At 44.3% G+C, this 23,056-nt stretch overlaps 1 protein-coding gene across 1 annotated transcript; it reads left to right on the forward strand.

Moving 5' to 3' along the window:
- The first annotated feature begins 595 nt into the window (after positions 1-595).
- Rab2 (RAS oncogene family member Rab2) lies at positions 596-23,056 on the forward strand. Its single transcript, XM_065438221.1, has 7 exons — positions 596-751; positions 1,341-1,412; positions 1,492-1,559; positions 12,878-12,960; positions 13,033-13,125; positions 19,441-19,621; positions 21,917-23,056. The coding sequence occupies exons 1-7, from the start codon at positions 706-708 to the stop codon at positions 22,010-22,012; spliced, it is 639 nt and encodes a 212-aa protein (XP_065294293.1). The 5' UTR covers positions 596-705; the 3' UTR covers positions 22,013-23,056.

Below are 23,056 nucleotides of genomic sequence, written 5' to 3' on the forward strand. Positions count from 1 at the left end.
CTATCCCTGTCTGCCACTATGCGCCAACAAGGATGGATATCTTGCTTCTGCTGTGTGCGTAGTTCTTTTTTAAGCCCTGTTAGAACATATTGAACTTTGAAGTATATTTGACTTTTGTAAGGCTTATTTAGACTGCCAACAATTCATGTGGGCCTCGGCGGTCGTTTGCAGTTTAGCACCGCAGTGTCTGCTGACGCGTTGCAGTGCGGTAACCTGCCGCTGAAATCGCTTTCGACTTCGTGCTAAGTGAGCGCATCTATCGTACAGTTAGTACTAGTGTGGCCCAAGGAATTGGATCTTCGGACGGGCCTTCGGACGTTTCACTGCTGTAACGCTTTGAGCGCCGAATGCGATTAGCTCCCTTTCCCTTCGAATAAAGAAGCCGACGAGCGCCTCTTGCCACGGATAAGCGAGGACAAATGGCCCGGGAGGTAAAAAGCAAGTGCACAAAGTGCGACTTTTTGCATGAACAAATGTGTGTTCACACAGAATGTAAATCTAAAATAAGCGACTATATCGCGATAGAGCGCTATCGTAACTATGCCTCACGTAAGAAACAATATTTCAAGATCGTCTCGTTGGTGCTGCCCCCTAGGGATAGCGTAGTAGCATTGTGTGACGTCAGTGCCAGAATCGCTCGTTGAGTGAAGAGCTAGTGTTCTGTGGTTTGTGTTGTGGGCTGGCGAAGCGTCAGTATTTTTGAGGATGTCATACGCGTACCTATTCAAATACATTATAATTGGAGATACAGGTAAGATATGAGTAATGTTCTTAATTTATATGCATGATTGCCTTCCGTACTGGCCGTTTTGCCTTGGTAGTGAGTGACGCGTTTTGTAACATGCAAGGTTCGTAATGCCAAAATGGCGACTCGCTATTGCTTTGAACACCTCTTTATTCTGTTTTGCCATTGGTGGTGTGCAGACTTATCATTCTTCCTTGCCTGACTCACGATAGGTGAGATTGTTAGTTGATAATACTGGTCGAAATTTTTCGCTGGTTTACGGAAGCCAGATATACGTTCGGCCGGGCAATCGCGTGCCGAAGACCCGACAATGGGCTATGCTTTTCTTGTGTGCATCTAACCTCCTAGAGTACTTTGTAGTGATCGTCTATGTCTAGTGGTGTACTTTTTACATTTCTCGTTTATGTATCGCTCCAGCTTTTTTATTAATAGTGAATGCGCTCCAAGCCGTTTGAATGGGCATGTTGGGTGTATTCGACTCCTGCTTTCCCGTTTCAGTAACAGCTGTTGCGCATCACGTTGGTTTGTTAGTGCGTTTCCGATAGTGCGATGAGGAGCGTTGTTCTGGTTTAATGTTTGCTTCGCCTTTGCGCAGGAGTGGGAAAGTCCTGCCTTCTGCTGCAATTCACAGATAAGCGCTTCCAGCCTGTACATGACCTTACGATTGGTATGTTTTGTTTTGAATCATAAATATGCTGTGTTCATTTGCGTTGTATTTTTTTACACGATTTCTTCCTATCTTGTAGGGGTTGAGTTTGGTGCCCGCATGATCACTATTGATGGAAAGCAGATCAAGCTGCAAATTTGGGATACGGTAAATATCTTCTATGCACTAATATAACGCTTGTCGGCGACGAAGATGAGTGTGCGAACTGGGGTGTTATTTTGTTTGTTTTTTTACTTTCTGACATTCTGTTATGTGATAAGTGTCATAAAAGGGTGATGGCTATAGGAACTCTGGGAGAAAGTTGCTACATGTTTGCACATGAGAAGTGTTTTCTGAGCAGTTCAGAAAGCATTTCTTACGTCAAGCACCTTCTAACCTTGACTACTGCAGAAATTTTCTAACTGTTGTCGCGCTAATTTAATGAATGGGAATGAATAAGTCCACTGTAATCTTAGAATTGTCAAATTAGGTATTCTGTTGTGTCCCTTCAACATAGGTGATAATGTAGCATTTACTATCCAGCGTCATTTTGCTCCTTGGGTGCTTTAGCCTTCAGCTCCATGTGTTGTGCTAGGCTATTTGTTTTTGGACACGGGTGGTGATCTGGCCTTCTTTCTGGCCCCTTTGAGACTAGTACACAGCTTGTTGATTAAATATACTGGTGTCCTCAACAGTAGTGAAATACAATGCCAAGCAGCATTTCAGAATTTTATACAGAGTTCATACACCTTGGAATTCTCGAAAACGCTTGAACTTGAAAAGAAAACAATTCAAGGGCACGTAACTTAAATGCAAATGTGCTACTTGAATCCCTTGGAAACTGGATTGGAATGACTTCTGCATACCAAAACATTTAAAGTAACAAACTCTACATCTATGCAATGCTGTAGACCGGGTCTGTCAGGAAAACTATCATGTATTTTGTTTCGAGAATTTAGCTGCGAGATTGCAGTGTGGCGTGTCCACAGCCAGCGACAACAGGCTTGTGTAAAGTATTCAGAAAAAGTGGCTGCATCGCCATAGCCTTTGTGGAGCTAGGCGAAGTCAGACCAAGCTGTGCCACCATTTTTATTGTTTTGCTTGTTGTATGACATCACAGCCGTTGTAGCTTAGTTTCTGTGCCTTTCACAGGTTTGAAAAAAAAATGGATTATAGTAAAATAATTAGGTTGTATGTTAAAAGAAGTTTGTTATGCATTGGATTTAGGGTATTTTAGTTGCATTGGAAATCTATTGCAATGCTGTTTTCATGTAGCACCCCAAGAAGAAAAAGTGCTCCTGAGATCCTATTCTTGCTTTCTGTGATCCTGTCCTTTGCAGTGTGCCCAGTCATGAATGTAAACCAACTTACCCAATTTCTTCTCTGCAACTCTCTACGGTAGCTCAGTAGCTATGGCGTTGCGCTGCTGAGCACAAGGTCGTGGGTTCGATCCTGACTGCATTCTAATGGGGGCGTTATGTTAAAGCACTCGTGTGCTGTGATTTATGTTCACAATAAGTAGTTATGGACATGATATTTTGGACTACTAATATGGTTCTCTTGGGTGCTGAACCCTATTGTCTACGTTATCTTCAGTACTGACTAAAACAACTTTGTTGGTTCTTTCTTTGAAGTCAATTACCTCTATATTTCTATCACAAATTATACTGTTAACATAGTACCATCTAAATTGTCGTTGTTTGTGGCTCAGATTTTCTTTTGACAAGCCGAGTTGCATACAATAGCCGACCAATTTAAAAAAAAAAACTGATGGTAGCGCTAAAAAGGACGGACACACGATGAAAAGACGACACGACGACGAGTAGCGTTTCCTCGTCGTCGTGTCGTCTTTTCATTGTGTGTCCGTCCTTTTTAGTGCTACCATCAGTTTTAAAAAATGCATCACCAACTAGCCCAGCACCAAGTTTTATTGAGTCAGTAGCGTTTCCTCGTCGTCTTTTCATCGTGTGTCCATCCTTTTTAGCACTACCATCAGTTTTAAAGAATGCATCACCAACTAGTCCAGCACCAAGTTTTATTGAACCAATTTTTCGGACTCCAAAAATTCTGACTTGGTGGATATTCCAGACTTCATAAATGCACCATCAGGGTTCCCATAGAGCTAATGCATTTTCACGACCGATTTTTCAGACAACATAATGCCAGTAGTTCGATTTTCTGGACAAAATTTGCTGCGACGGACCAGGGCTAAGAGTCGGGGAGGATGCAATTTTGAATCTTGAGCTGCCTGACTAGCTTCGGATCGGACGTGAAGGGGCTTGGATCGGTATAGTAATTTGATTAGCAAGTATAGGAGGCGTCCAAATCCACGCGGCAACGGTGGCGCCTGTTGTAAGAAACGACGATCTTAAAGGCCATGCTTTTGCCTGTAGCCTGCGGTGGAAGCGATTTTGAGAGCCAGAAACCGGTCATGCGTAGCCAGTTTTGGACACCACCAATGGATGCCAGGTGATGCTCACGATAACCACCATCATCATCAGTTTTGCCTCGGTGTCGTAGGTGGTGTCGCGCATGTTTTCGTCCAGCAGTGATCCGCAGGCTTTTATCTAGTACAGTGCAATTGAAATAATCACCTACCATCACTAGCCGCCGTACAGCATGTCATCACTATTGGCCTCGAGCTCCACCACTGGAAAAGCTGGCGCCACCGTCGGCGTGACGTGCTAGGAGGGATCACGTGGGCATAGCGGCCACGTCGTCTGCTTCGGGCGCGCCGAAGCGAGCTGAAAACGAGCTTAAATTCCCTCGTACGCTGCGGTTTTCATTTAGTGGCGAAATTTTCACGCTTCGAGTGTCTCCTCTACAACGCTTGAAAGCACTACAATAGGTAGTGGCTGCCTTTGAAGGCGCGCGACATGGTAGGCTACTGCTCGGTGCCGCAGAGCCGGACGCACGTAACGGAGGCCGGTGTCAACCTTATTCGCACGTAGCCGCAGGACAAGAAGCTGTGTGAAGCTTGGCTCGCGAAACATAAAACCGGCAAACAGACATCGGCTACAACTCGGGTATGCAGCAAGCATAGACGCAAGGAAGATTTCTGCTACGGCGCCGGGCCTGCGATGTTCTGGAAACGCGCACTGAGACGCTCGCCCGAGTCCGCTGCCCGACTAATGTCATGACGGTTTAGTCTATGAACTTGTCGATACTATAGATACTGGCAAGTTCAGTGGAGTGGAAAGGCAGCGGTAAGAAGCACATTTAAAGAAAGCATGGCATATGGTCATGTTTGTGTTATGAATTAATGCGCTGGATTACAAAAAAAGGAGCAGCGGGAAATTGCACGCTGAGAACGCCGATAAACATACAGTGCGACGCAACTAGAGAAATAGTATTGAAAGGACAAAGAATTTAGAAGAAAAAAAGATTGAATCGTCGCGACGGCACATCACAGTCCCGTAGGCGTCGAAGTCTCTACAATGAAATTATTTTTGAACAGCTCTGATAGCGCCCACGCAACAATGGTTGCTTGTATACTGTCAAATGCTCATATTCTGCGGCCTTAAGCTCATGGCACGGTGCGAAAACGCGCGCGCGCAGAAAGCGAAACAGTGCGCGGACAAGCATGCAGACGCGCAGTCGGTCGCTGCGAATCTGCGCGATCGCTGCATTGAGGCTTCATTCTATTACGCTCCATTTAGTTATACAAACACTATAAGAACATATTTCACATAGTTTGCTCTCAGCGTTTACCTACCTTTCACGCAAGAAGCCGGTTCGGGAGACTCCATCGCGGCGACCGCGCGCAGTGGCGTTCACTGTACGTATTCGGTAAAGAGATAGCGGCTGTAAACGATTGTGTGTTTTCAGTTTGCCCAAGATTATTATTTAGACAGTAAGAAACTTCTCTCGTTTCGAAAGTACTCACAGAAATGTCCGGGAGAGCTCACGCGTGGTGTTTTCAGTGAGCGCTGACAGCAAAACCTATGAGGAGCGCGCCACGTGATCCCTCATACTACGCCAGCGAGGCGCTTCCGATAGAGGGCGACTCCGTAACTCCTCGCCGCCAATTTCAGTGTGTTGCAGCTGTTCATTCAGCTCAGCGCCGACATGTTTTTGATGCCATGGCCCCTGCTCTTCACCTGCCTCCACCGAATGTATTGAAGCATGGAAAACATTTGACCATGACGCTGGACAAGAAGGCCACCATCATCAGGCTTATCGAGCAAGGACGGACCCAAGTTGATGTTGCAAAGGAGTTTAATATCTCCAAACAGACCTTTTTTGATTACGTGAAAAACAAAGAAAAGATCTTGTCTGCAGTCAACCAGTCGCACTGCAAAACTACAAAAAATGACCGGAAAGGACTACATTCAAAGCTTGAAGAGGCCCTGCAGCTGTGGTTGAAAGGAGTCTTAGCATAGAACCTCCCTGTTTCGCGCAACATGCTCAAGCAGAAAGCCGAGGTGCTTGCTTTAAGAATGGGCATTCAGAACTTCAATTTCACTGATGGGTGGATACGTGGGTTTAAGAAAAGGCATGGGGTCTCTTTCAAGAAAGTTTGCAGGGAGAGCGGTGTGCCGTGGATCATTCTACTGTCACGGATTACAGGACGAGTAAGTTGAAGGCTCTTCTGCAAGAGTATGCTCCTGCAGACATTTTTAATTGAAACGAGACAGGCCTATTCAAAATGCTGCCGGACCATTCACTTTCCTTTACTAAAGAGGCCTGCGCTGGTGGGAAGCATAGTAAAAAGTGGGTAACTGTCATGGTCGGGGCAAATGCGGTTGGCACCGAGAAGCTGCCCCTTCTAGTGATTGGGAAGGCGAAAAATCCGCGGTGCTTTAAAGGGAAGCTGAAGGGTTTTCCAGAAAAAAATTGTGAAGAGCTGTATGTAATGGTTTTCAACCCTCCGAATTCGAATATTGCATAGAAATTGAGAGAAAGAAGAAAGCGCAAACAGATTTTATTTCGCCGAAAACTGCAGCAGTAGACTCGGGCCTGTGATTGGTCGGGCACCTCGTGACGTCAACAATGGTGTTTGTCCGGACTGACTGCTGCCGCTACACATGAAGCACGGTGCAAGGTGGTTTGGCGCTGTGGTTTTGCTGAGATGGTAATGGTAAATTCGAGAGCTTCCGTTTCTCTGAGGAGTTCGGCATTGCTCCCTACATGTACAAGCCGATTGTGAGGAGCCGGCCTCTCCAAGAAGCAAAAGATGCTGGTAGCAAGCAATGCTTTCGACGGGAACAAAAGCGAAGTGTTAGCGTATCCTCATGTTAGAAATGTTCTTTGGTGACTATGTTTTTTGCAAAGCTGCATTCAGCGATCCAGTGAGTTCGTTTCCAGGCAAACAACTGTACTGTTATGTTCCTGCATGCGTCCTCGTGGAACGTTAGCGGGAATGCGATCACCGGCATTTGTGCACTGCCCCAAAGCTGTCGGCAATCTCCACAGACGGTTTACATGTGCTCTTGTAGCGCATGTGACCATCAGCGCGCCATCCGCACCCCATCTCGTAAGCGGAGCCGTAAAGGCGGCGAATTACGTCGGCTACGTGAGACGGCCGGTTTCTCTCGGTGCACGTGAGAAGGGGGGGCGCATCATCATAGCGTGTGCCGGCTTTCAAACACATGCAAACTTTACACTTGCACTGTTTTATGGTAGCTGCATGTAGGCTGTTTCACAACACACGTGTGAATAGAAAATTAACGGTGGTTGGGGACGAAACCTGCCTCAAGGGTGGGAGATAAACATGCATTTTCTGTTCAGCGTTCTAACACAAAGGAGTTAGCAGTAAATCAAAATCCAGGTTTGGACGCGTTCGTGTATTCATTAAGTCTTCCAAGACCAGTTACCGTCTGCTCGCACCTATCCGGTCCTGTCTTTGTGTGTTAGTTGTCCTGACCTTCTCGCGCTGCGTTTAGAAAGCCTGCTAGCAGCAAGTCATACACTCACTCATTCACGCATTATTGATAAACTCTGGTAGTAATCGTCATGGAAGTGGTTAGAGCGCAGCACTGTTCTTGAGTGCTTGAAATTATTTCGATTCACAGCAGCCTGCCACCTAGCTTGAAGCTTCTTGTCTTGCGCAAAGTAATGGAACATATGAACATCATCGCGACCACTGGTGTGCGTGCAACTGTAGGCTGCACAAAACGCCGGCATGATCAGCCCACCACTTCAATTGATGCTGTGCACGACACTACCACTCTATATACACACAAAAAAAGGAATGCAGGGTCGAGCAAAGCAGATTATGACGGCATGCACGCAGAAACAAGCATGGTCACGGAGACTGCAGAGGAACGAAACACCAGTGTTGACGTCACTACCCCGTGGTTTCCGGTCTCCACTGGCATCGTCAGCAGCAGCAGCGTGGTGTTCAATGGGGGGTGGAGCAACAACACACTTTTAACCGACGATTACGTCGCTCCTAAGGGAAAAATCCCCCCAATATTTTACCTGCATGGTTTATAAGATTCCCGCATCTGTATATGAGCATCTTATTGAATTCTACAGGCTCTTCAGCTTTCCTTTAATGGTGCGAAGAACCTGCCTGAAGAAAGCAGCAATACAAAGGCGTGGATTACACAAAGCTTGTTAGAAGATTACATCCGCCGTCTGGACCGGATGTTTGAGCACCAGAAGAGGCAAATGGTAATAGTCCTAGACAACTGCGGGGCGCACGGCGCCATAAACAACCTGCAAGCTTTTCGTCTTGAATTCTTGCCGCGAAATACAACAAGAGTGCTCCAGTCGTTGGACCAATGGGTCATTAAAAATCTCACGGTGCACTACGGGGCCCGTTTACTTGGCCACACACTCATGTGCTCTGACAATGGGAAGACATACTCTATTAACCTGTTCTCGGCATGCTAGCGGATGCCTGGAAAGCTGTTCAGCCTTTGACGATTGCAAATTGTTTTAGGCATGCTGGATTTTGCAACTCTGAAGAGCCTGTGACCACCGAAGAGCCAAACGGCACTGCTAAAACATCGACACTAGCAAGCAGCTGATTGCCAACTTGCGCAGCAGTGGGATGGACCTTCCCGTTGCTTTTACTTTTCGCGAGTTTGCCGCAATCGACAAGAACATAGAGTTGTGCACGGAGCTTACGGATGACAAGATCGTGCGCCAGGTGACGGCACCGCCGCAAAGCGACTCGGACTCCGACAACGACAGCTCTGGCTGCCCAATATACATATATGTTCGCGCAATATATGCTCTGCGCTTGTCAGCTCAAAATGGCCAGACTTGGTGAGAGGCCCTTTAAATGAACACTGGCATAATGCTCACATAACGCCATGGTGATAATTTTTCACAACTATGGCAATGCTTTGACGTAGTAGTTCTGCAGAAACACGCAAGGTGGAGAGAAGTAATGAATAAAGGGAAAATCAGACATCCACCTGTTTGTAGCAACAGGTGGATGTCTGATGTTCCTTTTATTCATGGCAATGCTGCGTGCCATGGAGGAGCCTGCTTGGAAATTCAAAAAACAGTTGTGTGCCCCTCTCCAGACTTTTTCAGTCGCTTTTTCACAGTGAAACATAGTGACAACAGCAGCATCATATACGTCCATCTGGCTAGCACACCTTTGCCGTGCAGTTGCATGCCCACTCTTTCTCGTTGGGTCACTCGACTTGATTTCACCTCATGTAGCATGTTTTGCATTGCAGGTGTAATGGAAACTGCGTGTAGCTGAAAAGCGCAGATTCATGGTAAACTGAACAGTGTTATCAAACCATAAAAAAAGCGGCTATGTCCGCATGTTTTCTAGAGAAGTGTGTGGCAAAGAGGAGGAAGTGCCCCTGGTTAGAGTAACGAAGGCGAGCGCACAGGCTTAGAAGGGTTTAGGAACCCTTTGAACATTAGAACTTTGTGAAACCTAAGGCTACACATACCATTAAAAACTTCATCACATGGGAGCACAAACATAAAACATAAGCAGGCACACTATCTGATATTTTGTGTCAAACTTGTCAAAGCCAAAACAATCCAGTAGCACCCATTATGTAATTTCTATGCTGAAGCATCTCATCAGGCTTACAGTTGCAAGAATTGTCAAACCATCTCACAAATTTGATGGGCTAGCTGCCCAAGTTGATTAAGATGAGTTAAGAGGAAATGAGTTTAATTCACCAGTTATTGTCGATCAGTGATGGTGAGTGTGCAGTCATCTCAGTAATTCAATGAAGTATGAGCCACAAGAGCCACAATATTTACCAGTGATGTTTCTTAGCGAAAGTGCACATCTAATCTGCCGTGGTTGCTCAGTGGCTATGGTGTTGGGCTGCTGAGCATGAGGTCGTGGGAGCGAATCCCGGCCATGGCGGCCGCATTTCGATGGGGGCGAAATGTGAAAACACCCGTGTACTTAGATTTAGGTGCACGTTGAAGAACCCCAGGTGGTTGAAATTTCCGGAGTCCTCCACTACGGCATGCCTCATAATCAGAAAGTGGTTTTGGCACGTAAAACTCCATAATTTTTTTTTTTTTTTAGTGCACATCACATATTCTAAAGGAGTACTTGTGCAAAATTTCAGATGTTTGGTTTGTGCAATTTTTCAGTGTACATGGGTATCGCCGATTCAATTGTGAAGAATGTATTGCCATCTGTATTAATGTTCATTATTCGTGTGTTTGACCAATAATCATCATCATGTGCGTCTGTTTCTAAAATGATTGCGTAAGAGGCGAAGTGAGTTAGATTGCGGCTGCAGTAAAACTACTGTTCGCTCCCAGTGGACTCTGGCTTTTCCTCTCGCAACATACTAGTGAAGCTGTTTGTGGTCTATACAGTCTAAACTCGAAATTGTAGATGCCACCATCTTTGTGAAAACAGACAAGTTACCCAAAGGAGCTGTTGCCTGCAAGGACTGCCATCTAAGTTCTGTCTGCTGCCAAGCCCGCAAAATATACAAGCTCCCCTCTCCTCCTCTACTACGAATTGTTCGTAAGCCTTGCACATTGCAATCTTTCCACAGTGATGCATTCAAGGACATTGAGGATTGTTTGGGCTACTTCCAACTAATCGCCACTTTCAACGATTGGAACGGCTACTGGAAGATCAGGAATGTCTGCCTTGCCCTTAAGGGCACTGTGCACATATGGTTCGAAAATCGTGCATCTTTTCCGAGTTGGAAAGAATTTCGGTGACAGCTTCGCAACACCTATATTGGCATTGAAAGGAAAGAGGGAGTGGCTCCCAAATGGGAGTGTCGCTATGTTTATCGTAGAAATGTCTCAAGTGTTCCATTAGATAGGATCCAGCCACATAAAAGGAGAAGAAGGTATGCCTCTTCATGCACCGAGCCAAAGAGAAACTGTGCCAACCTGGTGCGTAATCGACCTGCTTGTACAGGAGTTCCTTCGTGAGACTGCTGCTATGCAACTAATGCTTTGCCCACCGTAGTGGCTAAGGCGTTGCGCTGCTAAGTTTGAGAGCTGAGGTTCAAAACTCGGTCACGGTGGCCGCAATTCAATGCGGGCGAAATGCGAAAATGCACATGTACTGTGCATTGGGTGCACGTTAAAGAACCCCAGGTGGTTGAAAGTAATCCTGAGTCTCCCGCTGACGTGCCTCATAATATCATGGTTTTGGCACGTAATACCTCAAAAATTAATTTAACAAATGCTTCGACAGAAGTTGTTGCAGTATGAGTATCAGATCGTCGCAGCCACTGCCTGCCCTCTTGTGTCACCACGAATGACTTCATGCCATCTTTCAGACCTTTTGTACAGCTGGTCTCTCTCTTAAACCTGAGAAATATAAATTTGCCTACAACAAACTTCTTGGCCATGTTGTAACGCTGCTGTTCGACCTGACCCAGAGAAAACTGCAACTGTTGCCTCTAACACGATGCGTGTGGATAAGGGTGAAATCTGCCACTTTCTGGGACTTTTCCTCTACTACAGTCATGACAGTACTGGTTTTTACTATATATCTGATGTAACACTGAGCAGCCGGTGCATGGTCAACTGTTACTTATTTTCTGTGGTAAAATAAATCGCTGACTACAATGCTCCCATGTCGCATTATTGCTTATAACAATTATATATAGTTACTGGGTGTATGTACTCAATGGCACACATTTTAACTGTAAAATTCAATTTGAAATTGCTGCCTTTAAAGCCCCTTCCACCAGCAGCAACCGCCATTTTGGCATGTGTTGTGTGCTGTCAGGAACTGTTGGGCTACCGCTGTGTTGACGACATAAAACAGTCGGAAACCACATCAGATGTCTTGTTCTGCACGCTCTGGCGTCCAAAGTTACAGCAAGGGTGTTCCTGTTGAATTGTGCCCTCTATTTCCTTACTTGTGCAATAAAAGCAGCTCAAACTAGAGAATCCCTGAAGAAAATATCTCAGGCCTACTGCCAAGATGCAAATAGGAAAATAACGCATGATGACCATGACATAGTTCTGGCTCCTACAATCGCCTCTGATGTTTGCAGTTTGCAGAAGCATGGCCTTCAAGATTGGCTTCTGTTACTCACAGGAAGCCTTAGCTGATGATGCAAGTCATTTCATCACCTGTTAGTGTTGCCAGACTGCTAAAGGTTAAACTCCAGTGTCAAAAATGGGAAATACAATATTTCTACTGCACCTAATATGCTCAAATTCTGGCAGCTTGCTGCGAAATGTGTGTACCGTTTAATATAAAAATTGAGTGTCATAGCCCCTTTTAAACCCCAGGTGGTCTCCCCCTCCCACCCTCTCCCCCACTTCCGCATTTTTCGTAGCATAGCTGTTCATTTCTGACACTAAGCCCATAATGCAATTCTAGCACCTCCCCGGCAATGCTAGGTGGTAATTTCATCACTTTGTATTGTGTACCACTGGTGCTGCTGCCAGTGAGAGGCTCTTTTTGATGTACAACTACTGGATGCATAAAGGATGTTTCACACACATTGCCCTGCATATGCAGTGCCTCGGCACATTCTAATGGGCAAGCAGTGCTGCTGTAGTTGCCATTTTTGACATCTCTCAATAAGGAGGTTGTATGTAAAAGAGAACAAGGCACTGCATGCCTGAAAGCAACTTTACAAATTCTACATATCACTGCCATGGTTATGCAATTCCAGAGTTTTCATAAATGTTTTGAAGTTTTTGGAGATTGCTTATACTTGAAAGTTTTTATGTAACCTTTTACTTTCTTTAGGATTGCCATTTCTTCTCAAGAACGCGCTGAAACCAAGTCACATGATGATAAAAAAATGTGGGACTGGCGAGGGGAGTCCACAGCGGTGGCAGCAGTGAGCAGCTGCCTGAAAAGATGTTTTTTCACTGGGCCTCACTTGTCTAAGCCCATTGTGCCTGCTGTTTTCTGGGGAATGTTTACAAACCTTGCATTGTGGTTTAGCAGCAATTTCTTTATATTTACTTTATGTCCAGTCTGTCTGAGATGTTATATCTAAATGGGTTGTTTATGTAGCATTAAAAATTTTTCATTTAGTGCCTCTAACCATACATTTTGCAACTTGCTGCCTAGGTGACAAACGTCATGTTTTTGCTGCTTTTAGGCTGGCCAAGAAGCATTTCGTTCAATCACCCGATCCTACTACAGGGGAGCAGCTGGAGCTCTCCTTGTGTACGACATCACACGGTATGCCCCACTTACTTGCTGATGGTGTATGTTTCAGCAGTGCATGTACTTATATCTGGTTTCAATTCTTAGAAGGGACACCTTCAACCATCTGACAACCTGGTTGGAGGATGCTCGCCAGCACTCCAACTCCAACATGGTAATCATGCTCATTGGGAACAAAAGGTAAATTTCATTGCTTGTATTGTTTCTGTAGTAATTAGAATTTAACTAGATGAAAGACGTTTGATATTTCAGAATTGTTGATTTCTGTGTACTTTTGACAACACAGCTAGCACAGCCGTATGATGAAGTGAAAGCTAGGGACTGTATATTGTAAGGATGTTTTTGCTCCAAAAATTTGACCATCTGTTGTATTGAGTGGCCAACCTGGCAAACACTGATGTGGCTTGCTGACAGCCAATGATGGACAAAAATAAATGGAAAATGAAAAGAATCATTACAACACACCTAATGTCCTTGGTGTGTTTGGCACCTGTGGCCTTGTAGATCTTATAAGATTTGAACCTGAAAAAGCATTCAAAGTTTTAAAAAGAAACTACAGAATCAGTTCTCATTGTTGGCCTATTTGTGCGAGCACTTGTGTGTCCACTTGGTTAGCAAACTAATTGTACCTTTGCTGTAGCGCACTGTGTTGCAGATTTACAACTTGACATTTGTTGCAACTTCGTCAGTCAGCCATGTTTGCTTTGCCATGAGAAGTTTCATGACCAGTGAGAAATTTATGCATTAGTGCTTCACAGATTTAATTGAGTTGATTCTTCAGAAAAGCAAAATCCAAATTTTAGTCTAATAGAGAGTGCCTTCATACTTGCAGTACACACATAAGCATTTATTATAAGCTTCTAAATGATCCCAAAGAAGTTTTATTACATTTTTGTTTCTTCAAGAACATATTAATGAACATTTGACTCCAGAGACAAATTCAGGTGAATAAATAAGTTGGTGAGCATGCATTAACATGTATATTAACATATTTAGTATATGTCAATGCCTGTATTAAAGTGGTATTGACATAAAAATAATTCTGAATTTTATTGCTTAATTGGATAGCAATCAGCCCTGTGATTATACTGTGGATCCTAAATTCCCTGACAGAGCAACAAATAATTACATTACCTTTTAATGCAACCCGTTCGAAATGCATGCCAAGTGGAGTGCAACTTCTGATGTAAAAGAGGAAGAAAAACACGACATCTTTGAAACCTCTTGGTACCAGGTACCACTGACACATGCACACTTATGGCCATAGCCATGCTGCCAATACCAGAGTTCAGTTAGCACTTGACAGGACAAGAGAAGAGAGGGTGTCCCTCTGCATTGCCAAGAAAATCAAACAATTGGAAGGACCAAATCATTGTACGGCCTTGAACCACGCCACCGGGCTGACTGACGGGTTCTTATCCTCCGCTTTCGGTTACGTGACGAGTCTTCATTTTCACGTCTGGTGCCATACTCTGCTTGGCGTGCATTTTGAAATGGTCGTATTGAAGGTACTGTAATTAAACATTTGTGGTGCTCTTGAGGATTTAAGGCTACGTGAAATAATTATGAAGTCGACAGCTACCTAAGAAAGTACAAAAAACTGGACACATAATTTTCCTGTCAGCGCTCCTTTAATATGACTTCATTTTCACAAACACAGTTACATAGCTTACTCTTAAAGGGCCCCTCACCAGGTCTGGCCATTTTGAGCTGACAAGCGTAGAGCATACAATGTGCACTAGCGATCGTGTTTGCAAAGAATTACGTCGTTACGTGCCGCAGAGAGGTCTTAAATTTCCATCCGAACGTCGTTTTTCCTTTCCCTCGCGGCGACCGCGCTCCAAGCTGGACGGTGACGTACTTGTGTCCCTGCGCCTATGTACTTGTGTCCGCAGTGTGATGTCACTCATGGTGACACGTGACTTCGAGAATTATTTAAGGCAACAAATGTTATTTGTGTGATCTGTTTCGAATTCAGGAATTGAAGTTTAGAGAAATAATAAAACACAGAAATGGAATGTCTGCATGTTCTTGTTTTACTTCGCACCAAAGCAAAAGAGAAGTACTTCCGCTTAGTCTGCTTGTTCCCATGGTCGTGCAGTCGCATGCGCAGGTACCGAAACTATGCCATTTTCTACCGTGTTCTAACGCGTAATCATGCTCTGCGATCCACTTGTTCTGCCTCAGTATTCGTGTAGCACCGAATTATACCGCTAGTCATGTGTCCTTGTGCACAGTGCGCAAAATCATGCGCTGCGCGAAACCAGTCAATCAGAACAGCGTGCGCGCGATGCCGTCAGCGGAAGTGCGCAGTGCCACACACACACACACACAAAAGAAAGCGCAGAGAAAAAAATGAAGGCGGGGCCCGTGACATATGTTTCATGCGATCCTCGAGGTCTAGTATTGGAGAACGCGGGGAAGGAATTCCGCTTGCGGAGGCTAGACGGGGTGAGTGGAGAAAGTGTCTTGCTTGGCAGTGGAGCTCGCCTCCTGGAATCCTAGGTTCGCAGCACTGAAATATTTCTATCTCTCCTTGTAATGAACTGATCTGAAAAATTTTTGTGGCAGAACGCTCCCTAGAGGACACGTAACAACTTCCAGCGTATAACCAAAAATCCCATTCAAGAGGTAGCTGGGATATCTTCTATTTAATAATTTATAACTGCAATGTCCTGTGCTCCATGTTGCTAATAGACACAAAAAATGAAAACATGTTTATGCTACGTCTGAGGTACAATCATTCACAGTGGTGTATATGTGAGAAATGGACTTAACTGTAACTATTAGTATTCTACCACCTATAGACTGCGTGCTATGAGTTGCCAAAGTCTAGCTTCATTTCTCACCTTGGATAGTTATTATACTTTAGATATCCTTTGATAGTAAACATTGAATTAAACCTAGACAGTGCAGTCTTGAAAACCAGGCTTACAATGTGAATTGTGAAGCTCAACCAAAGTGGAACTTTTTGGTCCATGTTGGAAATGTGCCGATTATAAATTCTGAACTGGTCTTTATTGAAAAGCTGACCCGATTCTGAGCTTGTTACCCAAATGCTGTAACCCACTGTAGTCAACTGCTTGAGCCTAGGGCACTTGTGGGTGCCACAATGATAGGTCTGTAACTTTGGCAACAGACAACTTTGCCTTGAAGTGATGGATTGAAAATGCAGCATACATATTGACCTGCTAGTTCGACGCAGAAAAGTTGGTTTATTGCACTGCCAGCTGCAAGGGCTTGTACAGTGCTTGGTGATTGAAACGCGATACTCGGACAACATAGTGGACAGTACTTTCTTGCACCACCGGTGGGCGCTGGTGACACTGAGATGTTAAATTTTTGTGTCACCTGAAAGTGAGAATCTTTTTGATGCATCGTGATTGCATTCGGCCTCTTCAGCGATCACCAATGGCACGAAAAGCGCTAGTTGCCATGCTGTGTGAGTATCGCGTTGCAATCGCTGAGCACTGTACCTAACTTGGGTCACTGGGGTCCTTCGCCCTGAAAAGAAGTATCTACTGGGAAATGTAGAGTGCAGGGCCACCTACTCTTTGGGGAAACATGGGAGTAGTTAAGAATGTGCGTTGTAAGCCAAAGGTGGAGCCTGATGCATGTTTTTGCAATTTAATGAAAGTGCATTTGAAATGGGGATGACATACGTTAAGTGACCTATTTTGAGTTATAAGCTTAACCCTGAATTCGTGGTTATTCCTCCAGCTTTTTTTTTTTTTTCGTTGAAGTTTTGTTTTATGTGTGTGTTGGGGGGTGAACAAGTTTTAGGTGTACTACAGGGTCAGGGTGTCTACCAACAGGGAAAACCGGGAATTCTCAGGGAGTTTGAGTAGTCTGGAAAAAGTCAGGGAAAACTCTGGGAATTTGGGCCTCTATCAGGGAAAATTAGCGGCAATTTTATTGAAAGGGTCGAAAGTCGCGGTAATGCTGGCTCGAACAACAGACAGGAATCATAATGAATCGCCTTTGACGCCCTTTCGTCGGCTGGAGGAGTTGCCAGTGTACAGTCAACGACCGACTTTGCAGATTCCCGATAATTTGGACGGCTTCGCGGCACCGCCACGTACCCCGTAGAGTCAACGTATCGGAACGTCTGAAATCTCGGACGCAAGAACTCGTCGCCGTCCGATTTTCCGGACATTTTGCCGTGACCACAGGTCCGAAATGCCAATAATCAAAGGCACCACCGCTGCCGTTTTGATTACTTCGCCACCTCGAACCGGCACCCTCGCACGCAGATCCGCTGGCAGCCGTTGCCACCACTGCGGCAACGCTAGGCCTAGCTGCTTCGACGTTCGTTATGAAGCTTCTTGCCGTTGGGTGCCGAGTTTTTTATTGAAAGAATGAGCTGCTGTCAGCAATGGCACGGACTCCGCCTTTGTGGTCCTCGCGATTGGCTTAGAAACTTAGAAAACACGATGCGTTGCATAATGCCGGTTCCCGAAAGTCAGCTTTGCCTCGCTACAAAAATGTTACATGGTGAAGCACACGCAAAAGTATTGCAGTGAAGCATAACAAGCGTGGGAAGGGGTTTTTGCCACGGAAAACAGTATGTATTCCTTAATTATACACACGTGCATCCGGTATTTCCTGTCACAGTACGAGTGCCGATATGCCTAATAGGTGTACCGACAGGCCTTCAGACCATTTTCGAACGTGCCTGTGGCGGTTTGAGCCCCTAAGGGCAGTAAATGACACGCATTTATTCTTTTTTCCAACTGGCCAATTTTTCGAACGTTTTCGCGACCCCTAGGGAGTTCTAAAAATCGGTCGTGGACTGTGCAACTGACCAAGATGCTTCAAATGGTCCTTGGGGCGAACGAGTGGCAGAAGGAGGACAAGAACAGAAATGATGTACGCATTGGGGAATAAACGGGAAAGGAAGCTTGCTGCCGCCGTTTTGAAGGAGCTTGAGCTCAAAAAAACAAAGTTTTGGCTGCTGCCGAGATGCAGGCGACCCTCATCCAAACCAAAATAAATGCTTTAAAGCAGTGAAACACAACACTCAGGCGGTGCGCGGGCTGAGAGTATGTCAGGACAGTTGAGGTTGACATATGAGCGGTTGAGAGAGAATCTCAATTGTGACAGAGTTTGGGCCTCATACCACTGACCTTGCTATTAGTTGAAAGAAATAGCTCATATTCGAATATATTTGCTTCTATGTGCATCCCCATTTTATTTGCATTTGTGAATCTCCGCCTTCATTTGCAATTTTTTTCGAAGACACTTTATTTGCTGTGCATTTTACTAACCCCTGCCTTCTATTATCTTTTTGATTAACATAAACACTACTCCTTAGTATTCAAATTGGATTAAGTCGCTTTTTGTATTTTTTTCATGTGCTTACTCAAGAGTGACAGCATCAGGCGATATGGTTTCAGCGCGTCTTGACATAAAACATAGTTCTGCATCACTCAGGGAAATGTGCAAAGGCACTCAGGGAAAACCTGGAAAACTCAGGGAATTTGGAAATGTCAACTTGGTAGACACCCTGAGGGTGTGCACAGGTCCTTGAAAACCTTTGAAATTGAAAAGTATGCTTTCAAAGCCCTTGAAAGCCCGGGAATTCCTTGTTTCCCTTGAAAACCCTTGAATTTCTTGACCCCACACAGCACGACTTCGTCGCAGTCACACCCTCTTGCGCATTCTCCTGTCTCCTCCATCCCTTCTCCGTCGGTGCTGTCAGACTCGTGTTTGAGAAGAGCGGAAGGGAGATGGGAGGAAGGCGTTGCAATGGTGTGTAGTGGTGTGGCGATGTGGTGTAATCCTGCTGCATTGGGTGCAAGGCTGTCGCACTTTATCTTTGAAGTTAAACTACGGCAGATGCAATCTATCCCACTGCAAGTGACACTATCAACCGCAGTGGCGGAGGGGGCATGAAAGCTTCACAGGCTTCGTTTTGTACCGTCGATGTAAAGAATGTAAAGATAGACATGGCATGAAAGTGTACCTTTGGTCACGGACTCTGAAATTAAAGAAAGAAAAAAATAAGTTTTCTCATGAAATTCGTTTTTTGTTTCAACTGTGCGATAATTCAAAAAGTCTTAAAGCTCCTTTCTTGCAAGAAAAATACGTCGGCAACTGTACTTAATTGCATAAAAGTTTCAATTTCGATGTGGCCAAGTGTCAATTTTACCAACTTTGTTATCTCTAAGTTTAGCTATAGTGTTCTGGAAACGTTATGGTAAAAACATTTTTACACGGGATACCACTCTGCACCATTTAAAAAGCTTTGACATGGGCCTGCAGAAACTTGAATACCTTTGAATTTCTGTCTGAGACCTGTATGAACCCTGTATTACCATTGCTGAGCTACATACATTGTCTTTTGTGCATGGGCTTTCGCAGGTCTTCTGCAATGTTCATTTTGAGCAAATATTTGTTTGCTGTAATCGATAGTGGCCATTATATTTGGATGCGTGTCTTTTGTATTGTGGGGGAAAAACCCAATAGCATGTGATGTGGTCACATTGAATGCAGTGACTTGGAAACTCGGAGGGAAGTGAAGAAAGAAGAGGGCGAGGCCTTTGCTCGTGAGCATGGCCTCATCTTCATGGAGACTTCTGCCAAGACTGCAGCCAACGTAGAAGAGGCTTTCATCAACACAGCCAAGGAGATCTATGAAAAGATCCAGGAAGGTGTATTTGACATAAACAATGAGGTAATGTATGGCTATGTTCAGCCACCATCTTCAAATGCTGCTAATGCTTTGCACAGGAATGTGTTGGCAAAGGAAGCAACATTGTTGCAACATGTAGTTATAATATTTGCACATTTTTAAGCACTTGACTGTGTGTAACATCTCATAATAATAGTATTTCAGTCAGACAGCTACTGTAGTGATAGCAAGTAAACTGTGTATGTGCTCAGTGCATTTAATATTGAAGTGCAGAAAAAGTGTGCCCTCTTGCAGAGGAGAAGTTATAAAGAAATTAAGCTTTTGCTGTCCTCTAGCACAGCACGCGTAATGTATCCGCATCTTGTGCAGAAAAGTACTACGTCATAGGTGAATGTGACCAACAACATGTTGTTTGCAGTATTGAGTTGTCATATTTATCCTATTTTAATGTGCATCTAATTTTGAACATGAGAAAGCAAAGCATGCTTATAATTTTCACTATCAGAATAAGATTGAATCTGCCGAATTTACCTTCACAGCAAATATATTTGTATGTAATGTCCGTTGTCTCTGTCAGACAGATCTTCCTCCACTTGACTCACTGCGTTTGGTATTACAAATTTTTTAATGAGCTTAATCTAAGCACCCATTGTGGTAGCTGAGTGGCTGCGGCAGCTGCATTCTGATGAGGGCGAATAGTAAGGAACCCCAGGTGGTCAAAATTAATTTTGAGTCCCCCAATATGCCGTGCTTCATAATCAGATTGTGGTTTTGGCATGTAAAGGCCCCCGTATTGAATTTGTTTAAATTCTTGTGAGTCGCCTTTTTCGGAAGAAATGCGTTCTGCCAGGGTCACATTATTTTGTTGTGGGTTAAAATTTTGCAGTTACTTATTTCGAGAAAGGACAAGCATATAATTTTTTATGAGCTAATAAAGCGAGAAAATTGTTGAATATGTAAATAAGCTATCATAACTAATTCTTTTTTTTTTTAATTTAATAAAATTCACACAACCTAGCTATATCTTTTTAATAGGTTTGGCATAACTAGGGCCCATATTTTGAAACTTCACAGTTCATTTTCCGCTTTTATCACATGCTGCATCAAGGGTTCATCAAGGGCTCAAAGGGTGCATGAAGCACCCTCTGAGCCACATCAGAACCAATGATGAAGGGTCAGTCATAAGAATATAAACTGAAGTGGATTGTTAGAGAATACTGCTCTAGGAAATGCTGCATTTCCTTTGACCTTATTCCCTAACAATACACTACACGAAAACCTTGTTGATTCGGACTCGCCATTTGGTCCCGGCAGGCATGTGCATTATTTAATGCAACGAAACTCTTGTTGATTTAGATGTATTTGGCCGCACATCGGTTAATTCGGACAACTCTCGGAGCTCGGCGAGTGCCGCAAAAGAGCAAAAACGGCGTTAGCATCCACCAAAACAAAGCGGCAGAGTTCACATCGCCGTGGTCATCAGTGGAAATCGTGAATGACAGCGATGCCAGAGCGCTGCATGACTATTTGTGCCTTTAAAGGGCCCCGAACCACTTTTTATCAAAGTGGAGAAAGGCATTTGAAGTGAAACTAAGCTAGTTCAGGAGAAGTGGAGTTATCGGAGAAGCGGAGTTATTGGCAATCAAAAACAGCCTCCGCTGTGCTCCCGTTCCTTCATCCATGCCTCACACTTTGAAGGCTATGGCGCAGTGAGGAGTGCCCACAATGCTCCGCCTGCTACATGTCACTGTGGCGCGCAGTTCAAATTTAATTTTGGATGTTAACGTAGATGCCACGACTTCCGCCTTTGCTGCTTATGACGCGCTAAACATAAGCCAAACGCAGTTGTCCTCAGTGAGCCACAGTGCACTTAGCCAGTAGACTCATGGCGCACCCCACGGCGGCCACAGTATCTGTGCCTTGTAGTCGACTGCAGCTTGATGTCAGCTGTCAGCCAATAGCAGCTGTACAAGGGAATGATGAACTAAAGCGTCAGATTACAAAATAAAGCACCCAGAAGAGAGTTGAGGTTTATTACGAGGTTTCTTCAACGGACAACAGCAACACAACGGCTGTTTCCTTAGGAACACTAATTATCCTACTTAAGATTAATTAGCATGTCTTAAATTTTGGTTGAGTTTTCACATTAAAAATTTCTTTGAAGTGTTCGAATGTGTTAAGACAAAAACAGAGTTTGTGCACATTGGAAAAAAACGCTAGATGCTCAAAGGGTAAATTGTCGTGCTGTTACTGTGTTCAGCCGCAGTTCTGCATCAGTTTCAGTCCTGTCAAGTGCATTGATGATGTGTGTAGATAGCCTTTTCCCTTGTGTTTCAGGCAAATGGCATCAAGATTGGTCCCCAGCATTCGCCAACCAGTCCCAGCATGCCGTCGAGTGGTGGTGGAGCAAGTGCCGGTGGTGGCTGCTGCTGAGCTGCATGCAGCATTAATGAAAAACAGCTCACAGTGGGCGTTTTTTGTTTGGCAACACCGATACACACGTACATATATATAATGTAATGGTACATGTGTGCATGTGTGTGTAAATACACAAGATATCTATGTACATGTACTATTCAGTCTCCATGGGTGTATACACAGCATGCTGAAGAAAACATTGGGAAGCTTGGGGAAGGGATGTGAAAAGTAGAGAGAATGTTAAGTATTTCTCTGTTTTTCTTGCAGATCCCAGCACTTTTTTCTTGCCTGGTTGGTTTGTGCTCTAACTTTGCACCTACTTTTATTTTTGTGAAAATTATCACCTGCGAGCTCCTGTATGAATGTGCAGTCTCAGCGAAAAAAGTATCTGCAGTTGGAGTGTCTCATTTTCTTGTCTGCAAGAAAAATGTGAAACCCTGCAAAAAGAAAGCCAAAGTTTCAAAGGGGCATGTGCAAAATGGCTCATTCTGTGTACACTTATGCCTTGCTTTTCCAGGGTGCGTTTCCTAATAGAAAATGCTCAGCCTCTTCTCGTATGCTGCTATGCTAGTGCTGTTAAAAGAGCCTCGCACCGACATTATTTTCTTCTTTTTCGTGAAACACTTCAGTGTTGTTTGATCTGAATCACTATATTTTTGTGATGCAGTACTAGTCATAAACATTCCCCACTCTGTACTAGTTTGTTGTGTGGCATGGAATTGGGACAAAAAATGCTTCAGTGTTCAGCGTGCAGGCTTCGGCCTTTCATGGTCCATGAACTTCTCGCGAGCTGATGTTTGAAGCACAAAATTTTGTCTTTGCTATTTATGCTTGCCAAGTGTACATATTGTTTTTCAATGCAAAAAAATTCGACAAAGGCTTGTGTGACTGTGCTACAAGTGAGCTCTTTGAAGGTAGCTTGGGCGATTGTGGCAATGAGTTGGAAAAGCAAGTTTTTATGAGAAGTGAGTGATGTATTGGTACTGGCATTCTATCCTGTGCTTAACCCTGTTAGCTGGCATACTTGTCTGTTTGGAATAAATTGGTTTTAACCTAAGA

The sequence above is a fragment of the Dermacentor albipictus genome, chromosome 1 (assembly GCF_038994185.2).
Source record: "Dermacentor albipictus isolate Rhodes 1998 colony chromosome 1, USDA_Dalb.pri_finalv2, whole genome shotgun sequence".
NCBI lineage: Eukaryota > Metazoa > Arthropoda > Arachnida > Ixodida > Ixodidae > Dermacentor > Dermacentor albipictus.

What these genes read in the sequence shown, in the direction of transcription:
- Rab2 (XM_065438221.1), top strand. Translation starts at nt 706, where the DNA reads ATGTCATACGCGTACCTATTCAAATACATTATAATTGGAGATACAG. An exon ending in CATTATAATTGGAGATACAG is followed by an intron (nt 752 to 1,340) that starts GTAAGATATGAG and finishes GCCTTTGCGCAG; the next exon opens with GAGTGGGAAAGTCCTGCCTT. An exon ending in ATGCTCATTGGGAACAAAAG is followed by an intron (nt 13,126 to 19,440) that starts GTAAATTTCATT and finishes CATTGAATGCAG; the next exon opens with TGACTTGGAAACTCGGAGGG.